The sequence below is a fragment of the Nelumbo nucifera genome, chromosome 3 (assembly GCF_055504915.1).
Source record: "Nelumbo nucifera cultivar China Antique chromosome 3, China Antique-T2T, whole genome shotgun sequence".
Lineage (NCBI taxonomy): Eukaryota > Viridiplantae > Streptophyta > Magnoliopsida > Proteales > Nelumbonaceae > Nelumbo > Nelumbo nucifera.
Window position 1 is genome coordinate 108,564,689 of NC_142651.1, and position 18,251 is coordinate 108,582,939.

The window sequence follows — 18,251 nt, forward strand, 5'->3', positions numbered from 1 at the left end:
AGTCTCTGTCGAACTAGAGAGAAAAATCAATCTTCTCTAGTCGGCCCTTCTTTTATTTATATTCTCCATACAAGAATTACTATTGTGCCCTCACTTAAGTGAGAGCCACATCAGCTGATCAACTCATATATAGCTAAACATAAAAGGACTATACTACCCTTCTACAGCCGACTCTAACATACGCAAAGCTCCGACCCTTTTCAGAAGGGAAGTTAGATTTAAAGTTGGGAATGGGAGAATGATCAGGTTTTGGTTGGATGCCTGGATGGGAGAATTCCCTTAAGGATATGTTTCCCACCCTGTTCAATTTGGCTGATGATAAAGAAGCAGTGGTAGGGATAATTCTATTTGCTGGACTCCAACCTTTGGAAGGGACTTCAATGATTGGGAGATTCAGTAGTTGGGGAATTTCTTGGTTTTGCTTCAGTCTCAGGTTTTGAATTTGCATTCCGAGGATTCTCTAGTGTGGAAAGGGAACAGAAGTGGGGAGTTTTGAAACCCCCTTCCCAAGCCGGGCCATTTGGGTGGCTCCCTCTAAAGTTTTTTGTATGAGGGGCAGCTTTGAGAAATGTCTCACCAGAGAGATGTTGGTAAGAAAAGGTTTTAACAGCAGTGACCTGAGGAGTTTGCCTCAGAGATCTGGAGCCACTTCTTAAGTAGTCTGACTGTCTGAGGGTATAAGCTGGTGTATGCCAGCTTCAGTTAGAGCCTGCCTGGAGGCTTGGCAGATCCGAGGGATGACTAAGAAAAGAAAGATTTGCTGGTCTTCTATTCCCTTGGCAATTATGTGGGCAGTTTGGACAGAAAGGAACAGCAGAGTCTTTGATCTTAAAACTCTACTGTAATTTTTTGAGGATGGCCTTTTTTGAGGTCCTTCTGTTTTGGTGTGTACAGCTTCTCATTGTACAAAGGACCTTTTACATAAATACAATTATACTTTACCTTTGCTCAAAAAAAAAAAATGTGCATTTGTTCTGTTCTTTTTATGCCTAGTAGCTGGGCGGGGGACTCCACCCTAGGAGGACCCCCAACCAAACCCCTTGAGGCAAGCCCGTACAAGTCCATATTAGGGTCATACTTAATCCCTTTCCTTTCCTTTCTTTTTTTCTTACTTTTTTATCTTTTACTTTCTTTTTATGAGGTGTGTGTGAGGCACATGAGGCATATGCCTCTAGCACACCTCATGAAAAAGGCATATGAGATGTATGCCTCAGAGGTCTCAACACCTATGGCATATGCCTAAGGGCGTTTTGGAGGTGCCTCGCCTGGAGGCACACACCTCCCATGCCTATTAAAACATTGAACTAGACCATGTTGGTTTCGGTTTTCCTGATCCAACACTTGCATGTCAGCATTGATACATATGGGCATGATCCCTATTCAGATACTAGTATCCCATACTTGTAAGGCATGACCATACAGTTGGTACATCTGATTAGCATCAATCTCACTAATGTTAATTGTTAAAATTTTATAACTCAACAGTTTATGGGATTTTAGCTCATCCCTTCCATTTAGTATCAACAATCAGCTACACAAGTCAAGTCCAACCATTAATTGCATTGTACAACAGCAGACTATAGCATACCTTTCCCAGTATACTCCCAAGAAAGTGGAAAAATTGGAGATGCTGTTCATGTACCAGTCCCGATCCAGGATTAGGATATAGTAGGTTGTCAGTTGTTGCCTGGAAATAAAGCCAAGTATGAAATTAACAAAGCATAAGAGACAAATTAACAAGAACAATCAACTACCCATGAACAGGTATTGTCTTCAGCACAGAGTAGGGGTGTCAATGGACTGGGTTTGGGTTGGACGGTTGGACCCTGTCAAAATCAATACCGATTTGAACGGGTTGGACAATCCAATTAGACATTGAATTGGACAAGTCCAGACTAAATGGTCAAGGTATTTATTGGATTGGATTGGACCTGGTCCAACTGTAATGGATTTATATTGGACTGGGATGAATAGAACCAATCTAATTTAAAACCACTTTGAACAGAATGGATGGTCCAGACATTGAATTGGACCAGTCCAGAATGGTCCAAAGTACTCATCAGATTGTGTTGGACCTGGTCCATCTGTAATGGACTCATACTGGACTGGATTGGGTTGGACCAATATCTGGTCCATTGACAGCCCTAGCACAAAGGGCCAGTCATCAACAGATAAGGTTTTAAGATACTTAAAATTGAAACATAAAGGAACACTATGAACAGTCTGTGTATCATATAACATTGTAAAGCAACAATAAAATCAAATAATACATGAAAAACAAATTTTAAACATAAACATAATATAACTGAAAAGGACTAAACCTTAAAGAATACACAACACTGAGAAATCATTATTATAGGGATAATTGATAATTCTAGGCCTTTGAAGACCCATATTAGACAGAAGAAAGCCAATCCGAAAATACTAATTTGGCAGGATGTCAATTCTTGAGAGCAAGGCTTATTTAGTCTACAGGGGTGCTCTTGTCATTTTTACTGTATATTATAGGTTTCACCTTACAGTCATGTTGGGTAGTTAATTTGGTTAACTATTGATAAAGTTATTTAGTTCTTTTGTCTTACAAAAGTCATAGTGCAGCTTTATAATTTTTAAAAGTTGGAAATAGAAGTTGCTAATAGCTAGCTGGTACCATCTTCTTAGTTTATGACTAGGATACCCAGAAATTGACACAAACACAGATATGAGAAAAACAGCTATATGACACTCTATTTCCTAAAATTCTGGACATAGACATGGGTATCCTGTATAATATGCTTAAATCATGCTTACTGTCTAGTTTCAAGCCAAACATAATTTCACAAAACTTATGACTTGTCTGGTGAAAGGGTCAGGGGTAGGTGGGAGTGTTTCAGATTTTCTAAAAAGCTCCAAGTTATCACAGAGGGGTTAAAGGTATGGAACAAAGAGGTGTTTGGAATAGTTGGAGAGGAAAAGGAGAGGATTCATAATAAGATTGGGGAGTTGGACTTGAAGGAAGCTGAGGGAGAGCCAGGGAGGAACATAGGAGGCTAAGAAAGTAGCTAAAGAGGGAGTTGGATGTGTTGTTGAGAAGGGAAGAAATCTATTGGAGGCAAAAGTCTCAATGTCAGTGGTTGTAAGAAAGGGATAGTAATTCTAGATTTTTCCATCAAACTGTCAACAACAGAAACCAAAAAAACCGCATCTTGAAATTAATAATTAATGGCATTAAAACACCAGATATGGTGTTGATTGCTAAATCCATGGTTCTCCACCTCCCACTAGATTGGCTGTTTCAGGGCTGGATTGGCCGTCTCTAGATAGTAACTTAGCTTTATCCCTTGACAAGCCTTTTGAGGAGGAAGTGAAGAAGGCAATTTTTTATATGGATGCATCAAAAGCCCCATGTCCTAATGGATTTACAATGGGTTTCTTTCAGAAGTGTTGTGAAATCATTAAGCGTAACCTAACGGAGGAGTTCAAGGAATGTCCTGAGAGGGATATTTTACATGTAGGAGCCAATCCCACTTTCATTTCTCTAATTCCAAAGTCCACCAATGCTTCTAGACCCCAGGACTTCGGACACATTAGCCTAATTGGGAATCTTTAAAAATCATAGCTAAAGTCCTTTCTTTGAGATTGAAACAAATCTTGCCTTAATCTCTTAGAATCACGGAGCTTTTATTTTTGGTAGGCAAATCACTGATCAGGTCCTTATAGCCAATGAAAGTCTGGAGGAGATGGAAGAGAAAAGGGAGCAAGGCTTGGGTCTAAAAGATTGATTTGGAGAAAGCCTATGATTTTGTGGACTGGTCTTTTTAGACTTGACTTTACTAAATTGTGGATTTGGCAATAGGTGGAGAAAGTGGATTAGCAATTGCACTCAATCATGTCACCATTCCATTCTTAGCATTGGAGTATCAAAAGAATTTTTCCAGGCAAAGAGAGGTTTGAGACAAGGGACCCACTATGCAGCTGTTTAAGGGTTGGGTGTTAGGAAGAGAAAGTTTAGGGGAAAACAATTTCTAGAATCTTGTCCTCGATGGTTTTTCTAAAAGATTAGCCGCTTAGAAAAAGAAATATATTTCCCTTGGGGGTTGAATCACACTCATAAAATCCACCTTTAGCAACCTCCTAGCGTACTACCTTTGTGTATTCAAAATGCTATCTTCTGTTGCAAACATGATTAAAAAGATTGTGAGAGACTTCCTTCGGGAACCAGGAGAAAGGAAAAAGGATCACTTGATCAACTGCAAGACAGTTTGCAAAAGTAAGGAGGAAGGGGGATTGGATCTTGGACAGGTAACACTAAGGAATACTTCTTTGCTGGGTAAATGGTTTTGTAGATTCCCCAATGATTCTGACAAGCTATGGCATATGGTCATCAGAAGCATTCATGGACTTCTCACCAATGCTTGGGACACTGATCTTCTTGCCAGAGCCTCTTTATTTCCACCTTGAAAAGTAATCTCAGCTATTAGTCTTCTCCTTCTACTCATCAGATATGATGTCCATTCAGGTTCTAAAACTCTTTTTTGGAAAGATCTTTGGTGGGGGGAGCAGTCTATTAAGGATCTGTTTGCTTCTCTTTTCAATCTTGTCATAACTAAAGATTGTTTGGTGTCGCATTGTGTCACTACTTCCAACCTTGGTATGCATTGGGACTTGGGCCTTAGAAGGGGTTCAAGGGATTGTAAAACTTTTAACATCATTGCACTTCACTCCCCAGCCCAACTCCATCGCACCTCAGCTTCAGCAGGTAAGTTCTACCAGCTTCAGTCATTTTTTGCCTTTTTTTTTCGAATAAACAGGGGCTCCACCCCTATACTCCTCCCTTCCTCCACAGCTCCACTCATTCTTCTTCTTCTTCTTCTTCCGCCCCTGATTGTTCTCAGTCGCTAGTCCTAGTCTCAGTCCCCTTTTTTTTTTTTTGAAAAAACAGGGGCTCCGCCCCTATACTCCTCTCCGCCCCTGACTGTTCTCAGTCGATAGTCTCAGACTCAGTCCCTTTTTTTTTGGAAAAAAACAGGGGTCTATACTCCTCCCTGCCCCTAATCCCCTATACTTCTTCTTCCTCTTCTTCTTCCACCCCTATACTCCTCTCCTCCCTTCCTAGTTCCTGCACTTATTTATTTATTTTTTTTCGGTTAATAGTTAGTGTACATGCTTGCTAGTTGGTGTATAGTTAGTGTACTGTGTACATGCTTGCTAGTTTTTCATTTAATAGTTAGTGTACATGCTTGCTAGTTAGTGTATAGTTAGTGTACTGTGTACCAGTGTTTTAAAAGGCGTGGGAGGCATATGCCAGGAAGCATGCCTCCAGGGGAGGTGCTCCCAAAATGCCCTGAAGCGTATGCCAGGGGCGCTGACACCTCTGAGGCGTACGCCTCTTGCACTTTTTTCATGAGGCGTGCTAGAGGCGTACGCCTCTTGCGCCTCATGCACATTTGATATGAAAAGACCAAAAAAAAAAAAGAAAAAAGGAAAGGAAAGGAAAGAAAAAGAAAAGATAAGGGGAAAGAAAAGACAAAACCCCCCTTTGAACTACTGTTATGCATCTTTATTCTTCTTAATATAAAAGATTTTTATTAAAAATAAAGAAAAAATGAGATCCCCCCACCTCTTAAGGAGGCTTACGCCTCCTTGTGTTCGGGAGGCGTATGCCTCTTGCGTTCTGAATTATGCCTCACACCTCTAGGTAGTGGAACGCCTCGCTTCACGCCTCCGCATTTTAAAACATTACTATGTACATGCTTGCTAGTTATATGAAATTTATAGTTTTATACTCATTTGAATGATTTATAGAGTTAATAGTTAGTGTACATGCTTGCTAGTTAGCACAGATAACCAATAAAATAGCTTACAAAAGCATAGATAAAGTAAAAACTCAAAAAAAATTAATATTTTCAAATTCCAATGCCTAGGCGCCCTGTGGTCGCCTAGCCTCGCCTTGGTGCCTTGAAAACTATGCTGCTATTTGTCCTGTTGATGCCATTTGCAAAGATCCAGTTTCATCTAAGATCAGAGCTTTCTGTTAGGAGGTATATCACGATAAAATTAACACTTGTGAGAATTAACAAAAAAAGGAAACCTTGGTGACTGCTTTCTCCTGTAATTTTGTGGCCGCTATCTGGAGCCATTTTCTATCCCTTTTTTTGGTTTCAGGTGGGTTCTTCTGGCAGATATGAGGAGCCTATTTCTCAATTCGTTTTTCTACCATTACTCATCATAAAAAAAAAAAAAAAAAAAAAATTGCTTTTCTCCCTTTCAAAGAGAAGAGGAAAGGTGCTATTGAGATGTACTAGGGCAGCTATTCTATGGAGCATTTAGGAGGAGAGGAACGCCCAGTTATTCTTGGACAAAGAAAAAGGTATAGAAGAAACCATTGACAACGCCTCAATAAAAGTGGTGCATTGGTTGCCAGTGCCAAGCTCTTACAACGGAAGGTTAAGTCTATGACCAATAGGGCTCCACTTTCTTTGGGCTGGTTAAATTTGAATTTTAATGGATGCAGCTTGGGTACTCTTGGACCTTCAGGTATAGGTGGAGTTTTCAGGGATGAAATTGGAAATTTCTTAGTGTTCCTTTCTGGACCTCTAGGAATAGGAAACTCAATTCAGGCAGAAAATTGGGCAACACTCATGGGTTTAAGGAGGGTGTCTAAAGAAAGATCAGGAGGTACCTTGGAATTATAGATACATATTCAGGAAGCTACAAAGCATCATAGAGGAATTGCAAGCAACAGTGACTTGGGTTCCAAGGGCTTCCAATGGTTTGACAGATGAACTACCAAAGAAGGGGGTATCAAGGGACCAGCTGCATTGGGGCCAAGTGGATTGGTTAATTGCATACTTGTATGGTGGTTAGCTAAGACTAGCCTTTTTTTAGGTTCTCTACAGTACTCACTTCTATACTGTTTAATAAAATTCAGTACTGTTATTCATTAAAAAACACTTGCGTCGTGTCAATCTTAATTAAATTTCAAACATTTACAGATTTTTCATAGTAGGATTTGATAAAATATATAATTTTACATATTCTAGAAGTTTCCATGTAATATCAGGTGGCATATCAGGGACATATTGTGTCTGATACCAATAAACCATGCATGTACAGGCATCCATTCATTCATGAATGCATGAGGAGACACACATTCATGCATGCATATGTTTGTCTTCCATTAAATTAACAACCTTAAATAAACCATACTGCACATCAAAGGCTGCTCGTGTGATTCTCTCCATGAAATCTTTGAAAATCCCACCACCATCAATCCCAGCCTCCTCAACTCCAAATTCATTAACAAATGTTACTCGGATCTGAAAAATATATTTAAATAGAAATTAGAAAATAACTCTCAACCAGAGGGAGGGAGATGGAGAGTTCTATCCAATAACAAAGAACTATTCTGAAAAGTGCCTCCAAAAATAAGCAAGCCATACCAGTTCCCGTAGATCCTCTTCAGACAATACACTCATCTGATTAAATGCATCTTCGAAAATATGATCCCGTCTTATTCTGAACCTGTGCCTAGAGAAAACAGCACGAGGCCCATTCCTTTGCCGTGCTGCTGCTAACTGTGACTGATAAATTGGAAAGACTAGTTTAGTATGATAACATGAATGAGATAAAAAAACATATTATCAAAAAAAACTGATATAGGAATATTTGCATGATGAGAGCAAGCAAATACAATTTTCGACAGATATATTGGTGAGACCATGCCAGAGGCCAATGTTATGTATCAGAATGCAAAATGGACAAGCAAGGAAACTCCAGGTGAAATTGAGATCAGTTAATTACTTACAGTTAATATTTTAACCCTACTTGTGAACGGAACCAAGAAGGGAGCTTGTTTCAATATGTCAAACGCCCTGGTATTTTCAGCAACAGCCTGCAATGAGGGATTACAACATCCACAGTCTGTTAAATTCACATCCAGAAAATAGAACGAGTCTATAACATGTAAGAGTGATCATGGGCTAGGCCACACTTAGCACCTATTATAAGGACTATAGCCCAGGCTTGAGCCTGGCCCGGACCCCTGGTCTGAGGTCAGGCCGGGATTTGAGCCTGTAACATCAAATAAAAAAGATTTAAATGCTTATAAAATTTTTGTATTGTATAATGTACACACACAGGACAAACTAAATTAACAATGTACAATTCAGCACCACTCTCCATCCTCCTAAATTTATATATATATATATATAATAGAACGAGTATCCTCCGTGTCAGCATGTCTTCTTCAAACACATTTCACGCTGAGACATCAATGGAAACATTTTGGTTTTTGTTTGGACTTGCAAAACATCTTGAAATCTCCCGCTCATAGAGATGTTTCTTCCAGGAAGTTTGAATGTAGATAGAAAACCCAGGTTCAAATTAGTAATAGTTCATATGCCAACATTGCCTTCATTGTGAATCTTCCTTTAATGTGTCCTTCAGATCGTCTCTCAGCCTCCATTGTGGAGTTAGCAGAGAAGGTTGGAAACTCAAATAGTATTAGTAAAAAGTTTACATTGATAAAAATATAAAATTAATAATCTTAAAATTCACTATATTATGTAAATTAATTAAAATTAGTTAATATTAGTTAATAAAATTAATAATTTTACTAATTCGTGAAACATAAAATAAATAAATATATAAATTAAAATTATTTTTTATTAACTTAATGACCACTTAAATTCCAATTTAAAAAAAAAAATTAATAGAAATCATCTAAGAATCTAATAAAATAAAATTATTAACAAAATATAAAATCAATTTAAATAATAAAAATTAATTCAAATTTGTCTAATAATAAGTAATAAATTTTTATTAATTTAAACCCATTTAGATTCCAATCCATTTAAAAATTAAAAAGTAATGTTAACTTATCTAACAATACATAGCCAAATAAGGGATGTCAAAAGGTTTCTTCTACTTAAATCTTGCTTGACAAAGCTAGACATGTCTCATATAAATGATATTTTATTATAATATTAATTATCAATCAGGATCCATGTCATGAGAGTTTGGCAAGTTTTAGTACTGGCTGCCAACCTGACAAAACTCTCTCCATTATCTAGGCTTGGGACCAGCAATGTAAGACAAGCTCATATTGGCAGAATAGTATGAAACCTAAAAGTGAAAAACAAAAATGTATATTTTTATTACAAAATCTAATGAAAGGGTCATTACTTGCAATAATGGTAAAATCTCAGGCTGGCAAGTGTGAGAATTTGATTTCAAATCTACTTTGTGTAAAAAAAATGCCTCAAATGAGCAGAAATTGCATGGTTGTCTATTGTTTTAGGCTAATGGTTATAATCCATCAGCCATGGCTCATGGTTGCCCAAATTGCATGGTTGTCTATTGTTAAATAGATGACCGCAGACCTTTCATTATCATAGTTCATCAATGTGAGACCTTGAATGTTAACTTCTATACCAAGCATCGATGAAGTAAAAAGAACAATTCAATGGCTAAAAACATCAGATCTGTTCAGAGGTTATTCCTTTGATGATCTCTGGAAAGGTTGGGTAGAGGTGGTTCCACAGCCCCCAAAAAGAATAGACTACAGATAGAGTAGAGACCTCCTACAGAGGATGTGGTAAAGCTGAACTTCGATGGCAGCAGTCTAGGCAACCCAGGGCCTTCTGGTATAGGAGGGATTTTAATAGATAAGGATGGAAACATCCCATCCCTATTTTCAGGACCAGTGGGAGTTGGCGATTCAACAAGGGCTGAGATATTGGCTGTGGTGCAAGGAATAGTTGAGGAAGATTCTAAGGTGGTAGTGGGTTGGTTGTCAAGTCCAGAAATAGTTCTATGGGGCTACAGGGATCTTCTTAAGAAAGTTAATTGGCTCACAAGGAATATGTCAGTCACCTATCAGTGGGTCAGCAGATCAGCAAATGCTATGGCTGATTCTTTGGTAAAACAAGGGGTCTCAAGGGTTGAATTATTTTCTGCTACTCTATGATTGTATTCTGTTAAGAATTTGTTTATGCTCTCACCTCTAAGGGGAAGTAACATCTCGTGCCTCCTCTTAGGGTGAATGTACACCTCCTTTCTTATTATTAATAAAATCATTATTCATATATAAAAAAACATGTTACCTTCCATATCATACCATTTAAAATTGCTTGTTCCTTTCGACCAAAGGGCTGACAAACACATCGACGAACTATGAAAATGAAAGCTTTGCATTCATCTATTTAACAATAGTTAACCAAGGATAAGTGATGGATGATTGAATGTTACAATAAAGGTCTTTGATGTAATATGTCAGCTATGTACCGCAGGGGTATTATGGTCCTTTTCCTATCTTTTATGCTATGTACGGTCGCCCTAATATACAAATAGAATAGCTGGCGGTGCCAGCAAGTCTTTTCGTCTCCCTCACTGTTTTGGAATGGTAGAATACTGATATGTTTCATTCTATTGCCAATGGGCATATTTATACAGTAAGCTGCTGCAATAAATAGAAAGAAAGAAAAATAGAAAGAAAAGAAAATAGAAAGAAAAAAAAATAGAAAGTACAAAAATAGAAAGAAAGAAATAGAAAGAAAAAACTTTCAAAATCAATCCTTCCACAATCCTAGGAATATATACAATTCTATTTTCAGATCTGAACCAGTAACCCCACGTTTTGCAACACTCCCCCTCAAGCTGGTAAATAGAGATCCCCCATTCCCAGCTTGGCTATAATTCTCTGAAAGTCGGTACTATTCAGCCCTTTAGTAAGTACATCGGCCAGTTGTCCTTTTGTAGACACATAGGAAGTGCAAATCAACTTGTTGTCCAGTTTCTCTTTTATAAAGTGTCGGTCAATTTCGATGTGCTTCGTCCTGTCATGTTGAATAGGATTGTGAGCAATATTGATGGCTGACTTGTTGTCACAATATAGTTTCATAGGCTCTTCTCGTGGAATCTTCAGGTCTTCTAAAATTATCTTCAACCAGAGTAATTCGCACACTCCTTGTGCCATAGCCCTGAATTCTGCCTCCAAATGACTAAGTTTCCTCCTAAGAAGGTACAGTAACCAGAAGTGGACCATCTATCTACTGGAGATCCTGCATAATCGGCATCTGTATATGCTTCAAGAGTCAGTCCTCCATTTCTTCTGAATAAAATTCCTTTTCCTAGATTGGCTTTCAAATAGTGCAGAATTCGATGAGCAGCCTGCAGATGAACTTCTTTAGGATTATGCATAAACTGACTTATTACACTTACAGCATATGCAATATCCGGTCGTGTATGTGCAAGATAAATGAGTTTTCCAACTAGTCTTTGGAACATCTCCTTGTCTACACTTGCATTCTCGTTGGCTTCTCCAAGTTTATGATTGGGATCTATAAGCGTGGAAGCTGGTTTACATGCCATATTTCCTGTTTCTCTCAAAAGATCAACAACATATTTTTGTTGAGAGATAAAGATGCCTTGTTTAGAATGTGCAACTTCAATTCCGAGAAAATACTTTAGTCTCCCCAAGTCTTTTATCTCAAATTCTCTGGCAAGGCAGTTTTTCAATGCTTCCTTCTCCTTTTTATCATTCCCAATAACGATTATATCATCCACATAGACTAATAGTGCAATAACTCCCCCTGAGGCTGTGTGTTTGATAAACAATGTGTGGTCACCTTGACTTTGCTTGTAACCTGTACTCAGCTTTACCTTCGTAAACCTTCCAAACCATGCTCTCAGAGATTGTTTGAGACCGTATAGTGCTTTCTTCAACCGACAAACTTTGTTCCCTTTAATGCCTTCTCCAAAACCCGGTGGAATGTCCATGTATATCTCCTCTTCTAGATCACCATGGAGAAACGCATTTTTTACATCAAACTGTTGCAAATCCCAATTATAGTTAGCAACCAACGACAGTAACACCCTTACTGTATTCATTTTAGCTACAGTGTATATCCCTTGGCTACCAAGCATGCTTTGTACCTTTCTAATGACCCATCAGATTTGTACTTAATTGTGAACACCCATTTACAACCTATCGTCTTCTTGTTTCTTGGTAGATCCACAACTTCCCATGTGTTGTTTTTTTCTAATGCCTCCATTTCCACTCTCATGGCTTTTCTCCACTCCTTATTAGAAAGTGCCTCGGCTAGAGTATTAGGAATTGGAATGGTGTTAAGGCTGGCTAGAAAACTTTTATGGGATTTATAGAATCTTTGGAATGATACATATTTGGCTAAAAGGTACAATGGGCGTTTGGTACATTCTCTGGTTCCTTTTCTCAGTAAAATAGGTAGGTCATACTCATACTCAGACTGTGAAGGTGTAGGTTCAGGATCTAAGCATCCCTCAGTTCTAGGATTAGGAGTTGAATCTTGGACTTGCACAGGTTGAGGATCTGGATTTTTCCTCCTAGAGTAAACCTGCATATATCTCACATTATCATGCACATCATTCGTGGGGTTAACAGTGTCCGAATTTGGTTCAATGGTCAGGTTGTTTGACTCTTGTTGAGACTCGGGAATGTGGGGCTCAGAGGAATGTGACTCAGAGGGATGTGATTCTTGACGATTGAATGTCTATGAGGAGGGTAATACATCTAGGGAGAGTAGATCCGAGGCCTTATCTTCCATTAATGAGGGCTCCCCCTGAAGATAAGGTTGAGTGAAAAAAGATTTCCCTTCCTCAAATGTGACATCGATGGAGGTGTAGAATTTTTTGGTGGCTGGATGATAACATTTATAACCTTTCTGAGTTGGGGAATATCCCAAGAAGACACACCCGATTGCTCGTGGGTCTAATTTTCCCTTATTATGGACATGAACAAAGGCAGTGCAGCCAAAAATTCTTTGTGTGAGATTATTTGAGGCTCGAATATTAGGGTAAAATTAAGAAAGGACTTGTATTGGGCTTCAGTTGTCAAGAACTTTAGATGGTAGTCTATTTATGGTGTAGGCAGCAGTAAGGACAGCTTCCCCCCAATATTGTTTTGGCACCTGATTTTGAGAGAGAAAGGCTCGGGTGGTTTGCAAAAGATGGCCATTTTTTCTCTCAGCTACCTCGTTCTGTTGGGGAGTGTTAAAACAGGAGGATTCATGCACAATGCCTTCTTTTTGAAAAAATGGGGACAAATTCTGATTAAAATAATTTGCAGCATTATCAAATCGAAACCTTTTAATTCTCACACCAAACTGAGTTTGGACCATGTTATGAAAGTTGGGAAGAATCGTACCCACATCAGATTTAGACTTTAAGAAGAAAAATCCATGTGACCCTAGTGCAATCATCAATAAAGGCGACGAACCATCTAGAACCAGTAATGTTGGGAATTTGAGAAGGGCCCCATATATCCGAATGAATCAAATAAAAAGGAGTTGAAGATCTTTTATTACTGATTGGGAAAGAAACCCTTTTGTGCTTAGCAAGTTCACAAACATCACAATGAAAGGTTTCAACATCAATTCCTTTAAACAAGGAAGGAAGCATTGTTTTTAAAATAGGAAATGAAGGATGACCAAAACGGAAATGATGACGCCAAATTAAATCTTTATTGGAGGTAGATAAGAATGACTCGTGTGTGACATGCATAACAGTGTGAGATGACTTGCTAGTTTCTTCAAGGTAGTAGAGTCCATCTCTTTCCTTAGCAAGTCCAATCTTCTACCCCGAAACCTAGTCCTGAAATACACAATAAGAAGGGAAGAACACAACATTGCAGTTCACATCCTGGGTGAGTTTATGTATAGAGATAAGACTAATGGATAACTTAGGAACATGAAGCACATTTTTAAGTAATAGGGATGGAGTAATTTGAATATTCCCAATCCCTGCCACTGTGGTGAAAGAACCATCAGCAACAGAAATTTTTCTATTACTAGGACAGGGTGTATAGGTGAGAAAATGTAGTGAAGAGGGTGTCATGTGGTCAGTAGCTCCAGAATCAAGAATCCATGGAAAAACACTAGCCGAGGCATGTAATCTTAGAGATAAAGACTCACCTGAGAAAGCAAGAGAGGTAGAACCACTTCCTGGTTTCAAGGATTTCAGGAAGCACCTTAGCCTTTCAATTTCTTCATCATTAAATGGTCCCTGACTTGAGTGTTCTTGCTGCGGGGTTGTGGAGACATTATGGGCCTGTTGAACTCCTTTTGAAACTCCTCGATTTCCCCATTCCTTGCTGGATGTGGGAGGTTTCCCATGAAGTTTCCAGCACCGATCTTTCATGTGTCTGGGCTTCTTGCAATAGGTGGACCAGAGGTTATCGTTAGAGTCACGGGTGGTTGTGTCACGAGCCAAGTTGTGATTGTTCTCACCCTTTAAACCACTGTAACTTCCTCTCGTTGCCACCATGGCGGAGCCTTCGAGATCTTTAGGCTCAAGCATGATTCCACGGCGGCTTTCCTCAGCTCTGACAAAGGCTATGACTTCATTCAATGGAGGCACTTCTTCTTCACCAAGAATTTGTATTCGGACCTGATCAAACTCAGCATTCAATCCGACCAAAAAATCATACACCCTATCTCTTTCAATAAAATTCTTAAAGCTCACAGCATCATCTGCACACTGTCTCAAGAACCCGATAATGATCAAGCTCATGCCATAAATTTTGCAGCAGATTTGCATACTCTGTAACACTCCTGCTCCCTTGTTTGGCCGCCACAGTCTTCACTTTGACCTCATAGACACGAGCAGCGCCATGGGCTTTGGAATAGGTTTGTCGGACAGCATCCCAAATAGCCTTTGCAGAGGGAAGAAACATACAAGTATCACTGATCTCGAGTGTCATTGAACTCCACAACCATGACATAATCATGGAGTCCTCTTCGTCCCAAGCATCAAAATTTGGCTCGCCCAACCTTGGTCCTGTTCCAAGGAGGTGACTAATTTTTCCTTTTCCCTTCAAATAGGTACGCACTAGTTGTGACCACTTCAAGTAATTCTGGCCATTCAGTCTATATGTTGCCTGAATATTCTGCAAATCACCAGTGTGAGGATGAGAATTTGTTGCTCCTTCATCGGTTTGGACGAGAGCACTTGTTGCAGTCATGTCGGACCATTGTTAATGGAGGAAAAATAAGGCCAGCAGGAAAGGAGAATAAAGGAACACTTCTGGTTACAGATCAACACTGAAGGCCAGAAGAGAAAAACACAAAAAACTGGCAATGAAGGCCGAAAAAATCTCAAGGTTGACAAACCTAGAGCTCTGATACCATGTTTTGGAATGGTAGAATACTGATATGTTTCATTCTATTGCCAATGGGCATATTTATACAATAAGCTGCTGCAATAAATAGAAAGAAAGAAAAATAGAAAGAAAAGAAAATAGAAAGAAGAAAAAATAGAAAGAAGAGAAAATAGAAAGTACAAAAATAGAAAGAAAGAAATAGAATGAAAAAACTTTCTAAATCAATCCTTCCACAATCCTAGGAATATATACAATTCTATTTTCAACACTCACAATGTTCTCTTTTCTCCTCTTCTCTTCTCCTCTTCTTCTTACTTGGAAAATAGTCTTCATGCTTTACTCTATAAATATAAAATATTTTATATAACATATGTTTTTTCATATTATAAATAGTTTATAATACATGGTTTTCAAAACCAGACCGGACCGGACGGTTGGACCAAAAAAACCAGGAACCGGTCGGGTGACCTGTTCTGATTTTCTCCAAAACCGGATATTTGCCAAAAAAACGTTGATTTGGTTGGCAAACCGTTGACCCGGGCGTTCAAACCGTTCAACGGTTTTGACCATTTTATTTTTTTTACTTTTTATTTTTTTGTCAGAACAGGTCATCCGTTTGGTTCAAACAGTTGGACTATTCGACCCAGGAACTGGACCCCTGACCGGTTCGTTGTCCGGGTCGGTTTTAAAAACCTTGATATAATATGCATATTATATAAAATGCAATAATATATATTGCAGGCCAGACCAAGCTTTAGGTATTGGGCCCAATCCTGGCCCAAAAATTTCTGGGTTCGATGCGAGCCCAAGACTACACCAGGCCTAGACACAAAACCTAGGCCCAAGCCCAGAAATTTCTAGCTTGGGCTGGAAATGATCACCCCTAATAACATGCAAGTATGAAGCCTATACCTGAGAAACAAAAACCTCATCAACTGCTTCTTGAGCATGAAAATCACTTGGGGATGTAAATTGTCGTCTATTATTCCAATCTTGCAACTGAAATAGCAAAGTACATAGATCAATAAAAAAAGGGAGAAAAGAAAATGTGCTACTCTGCAAAAAAGTAATATCTTAGTACATAACAAAGACATATACATTCTAAAACTGACCAGCTGGAAGGGTAAAGGAAATATAGGAGTCTGCTACCAACATTTAAAAAATAATGAAATTATGTAATGATGGAAGTGCATAACAAAGTTCAAAGAACTTTAAAAGTTAATGCAGAGAAGGATATAGAAACTCAATGAACTGTAGTACGTTCACTTACCTGTGTGAGGAGTTCAGATGTTACAGTGCTGACTCTGTGTTGAATGAATTCCAAAGAATGCCTTCCATGACTGGAGACGTTGGTTATAGATTTAACCAAGTTATTGGACTTTGCGGGAATTACCCAAAGTAGTTGCCACAGGGCCTGCAGAAAAATGTGCATTAGAACATTAATAATTAAAAGGTAACATCATAGGATCCATTCATTTCAACAGTGGGATGCAAAAAAAATGCATAAAAAGTTAATTGGTAGTTAATGTCTGAATTTAAGGTATTTTGCAGTATCAATACCTTTGATCATAGATTATAGCAAATTCACTCGCTTTCACGGTGTAGAGATAACGGGCCAAATGGGCCTTAGTTTCTTTGTTTTTCTTTAAGTTATGTTTATGACTTGTGTTAGTAGGTAGTGAGCCTTAGTTATGGGCCTGTTTTCTTGTTTTTATTATTTTTTATTGCTGTCTTTAGTGATGGACGCCCTACTAAGGGCACTCATGTAATTGTCCTTATTTTTTACAACAAAAGAATAAAAGAGATCATTGGGGGCTGAAGAGAGGTTTCAGAACAACTCTCTTCTTCTTCATTTTCTTCCATCTTCTTCCTCCATCACTTCTCTCTCTCTCTTCAATCTCCTTTTCTTTTTTTTTATCAATACTCTTCAATCTCCTTTTCTCCTATTTCTTTTTCTTTTAATTCAAATTATTGTAGGTGTGGTTTACAACTCACAGATTTATCCTAAAGCTACAAATTAGAGTCATTTAGAGCAATTTCCAAAGCCTAACCGATTATTACAAATTGTTCCTCATCTTACCACCTTGTGTCTCTATCATAATCACTTGCTTTCTATAGACTTGTCTTAATGTTATACTGCACCAGAGTGCATGACATAATACAGATAATCTGTGTTAAACATGAATTTACCTGTTTAAGAATAATAATCAAGCCTCTAATATCCTTCAATGAAAGTGGTTTCTCCTGCTCATAGAATTCCTCATTATCAACTATCATGAGCATATGCCTGATGCATCACAAAAATTGCAATCTTCATGAGGCAAGTTGTATCATAAATTCACAACACTATTAATAATAACTAGGACAAACCTTCTTCAAGATGGCATAAAATAGAAAAACAAAACCAGGATAAAAGGCACCCCACCCATCCAAACTATCAATTACTTGCAAGAAAACCAAAGTTTTTAATTCTAAAGAGAAAAATCCAAACAAGTAACCTTACTTGTACACAGGACAGAAGACAGACAAAGGTAAAAGCCAACCAGGGGCATCTCCTGATGGATAGGATGTTAGCTTAGACAAAGGCGGCCACCATTGATTCTCATAGCACCATTTCATAAAGTTCCAAAGAATAGGAACAAGCTCAGTTCTATAAGCTAGTACAGTCATAATGCGCTCAAGAGGTAAGGTATTGAATGTAACATGCAGAAAAGCACAGACTGCACCAACCGCTTCCACCTCCTTATCTTGTGGCCCATCTTTATGTGAATAATTAAGGAATGAAGTGCCTCTGAACAAAATATTTACCTGCCCAAGAAAAAGCAATTTTATTATGAAAATAAAAGAAAGCAATTTATATTAGAACCAGAAGTACATGATGTAAACTTGTTGTTTTGGAGTTTAAAGAATGATGAAATGTATCACTTGTTATGGAGACAGATACACCATGAGCTAAGTTGGCACTACCAATTGCTGAAGAAGGTGTGGATTTATTGCATTGGAGATCTGTTGTTCCAAATCAGAGTTCATAACTTCTTGCTTAACTTCCTCATCAATATCCATTTCATCCTCACCCAATGTGGAATCTGAAATAAATAAACAAGAATAATACATATCAATGGAACGTATTATA

The 18,251-nt window shown here is 38.3% G+C and overlaps 1 protein-coding gene across 4 annotated transcripts in view; it reads right to left on the bottom strand.

Moving 5' to 3' along the window:
- The window catches only part of UPL6 (ubiquitin protein ligase 6), a 133,244-nt gene that overhangs the window by 71,339 nt on the left and 43,654 nt on the right, over positions 1-18,251 (bottom strand). For 3 of the 4 annotated variants that reach the window (XM_088900285.1, XM_010272550.3, XM_088900287.1), the window contains 9 exons: positions 18,086-18,204; positions 17,622-17,926; positions 17,309-17,405; positions 16,389-16,532; positions 16,031-16,117; positions 7,787-7,873; positions 7,422-7,562; positions 7,173-7,298; positions 1,589-1,687 (listed from right to left, as the gene is read on the bottom strand). In XM_088900285.1, the coding sequence (XP_088756411.1) occupies positions 1,589-1,687; positions 7,173-7,298; positions 7,422-7,562; positions 7,787-7,873; positions 16,031-16,117; positions 16,389-16,532; positions 17,309-17,405; positions 17,622-17,926; positions 18,086-18,204 (1,205 nt within the window). The remainder of the gene's footprint in view (positions 1-1,588; positions 1,688-7,172; positions 7,299-7,421; positions 7,563-7,786; positions 7,874-16,030; positions 16,118-16,388; positions 16,533-17,308; positions 17,406-17,621; positions 17,927-18,085; positions 18,205-18,251) is intronic. The other variant, XM_088900286.1, reaches the window with a different exon arrangement.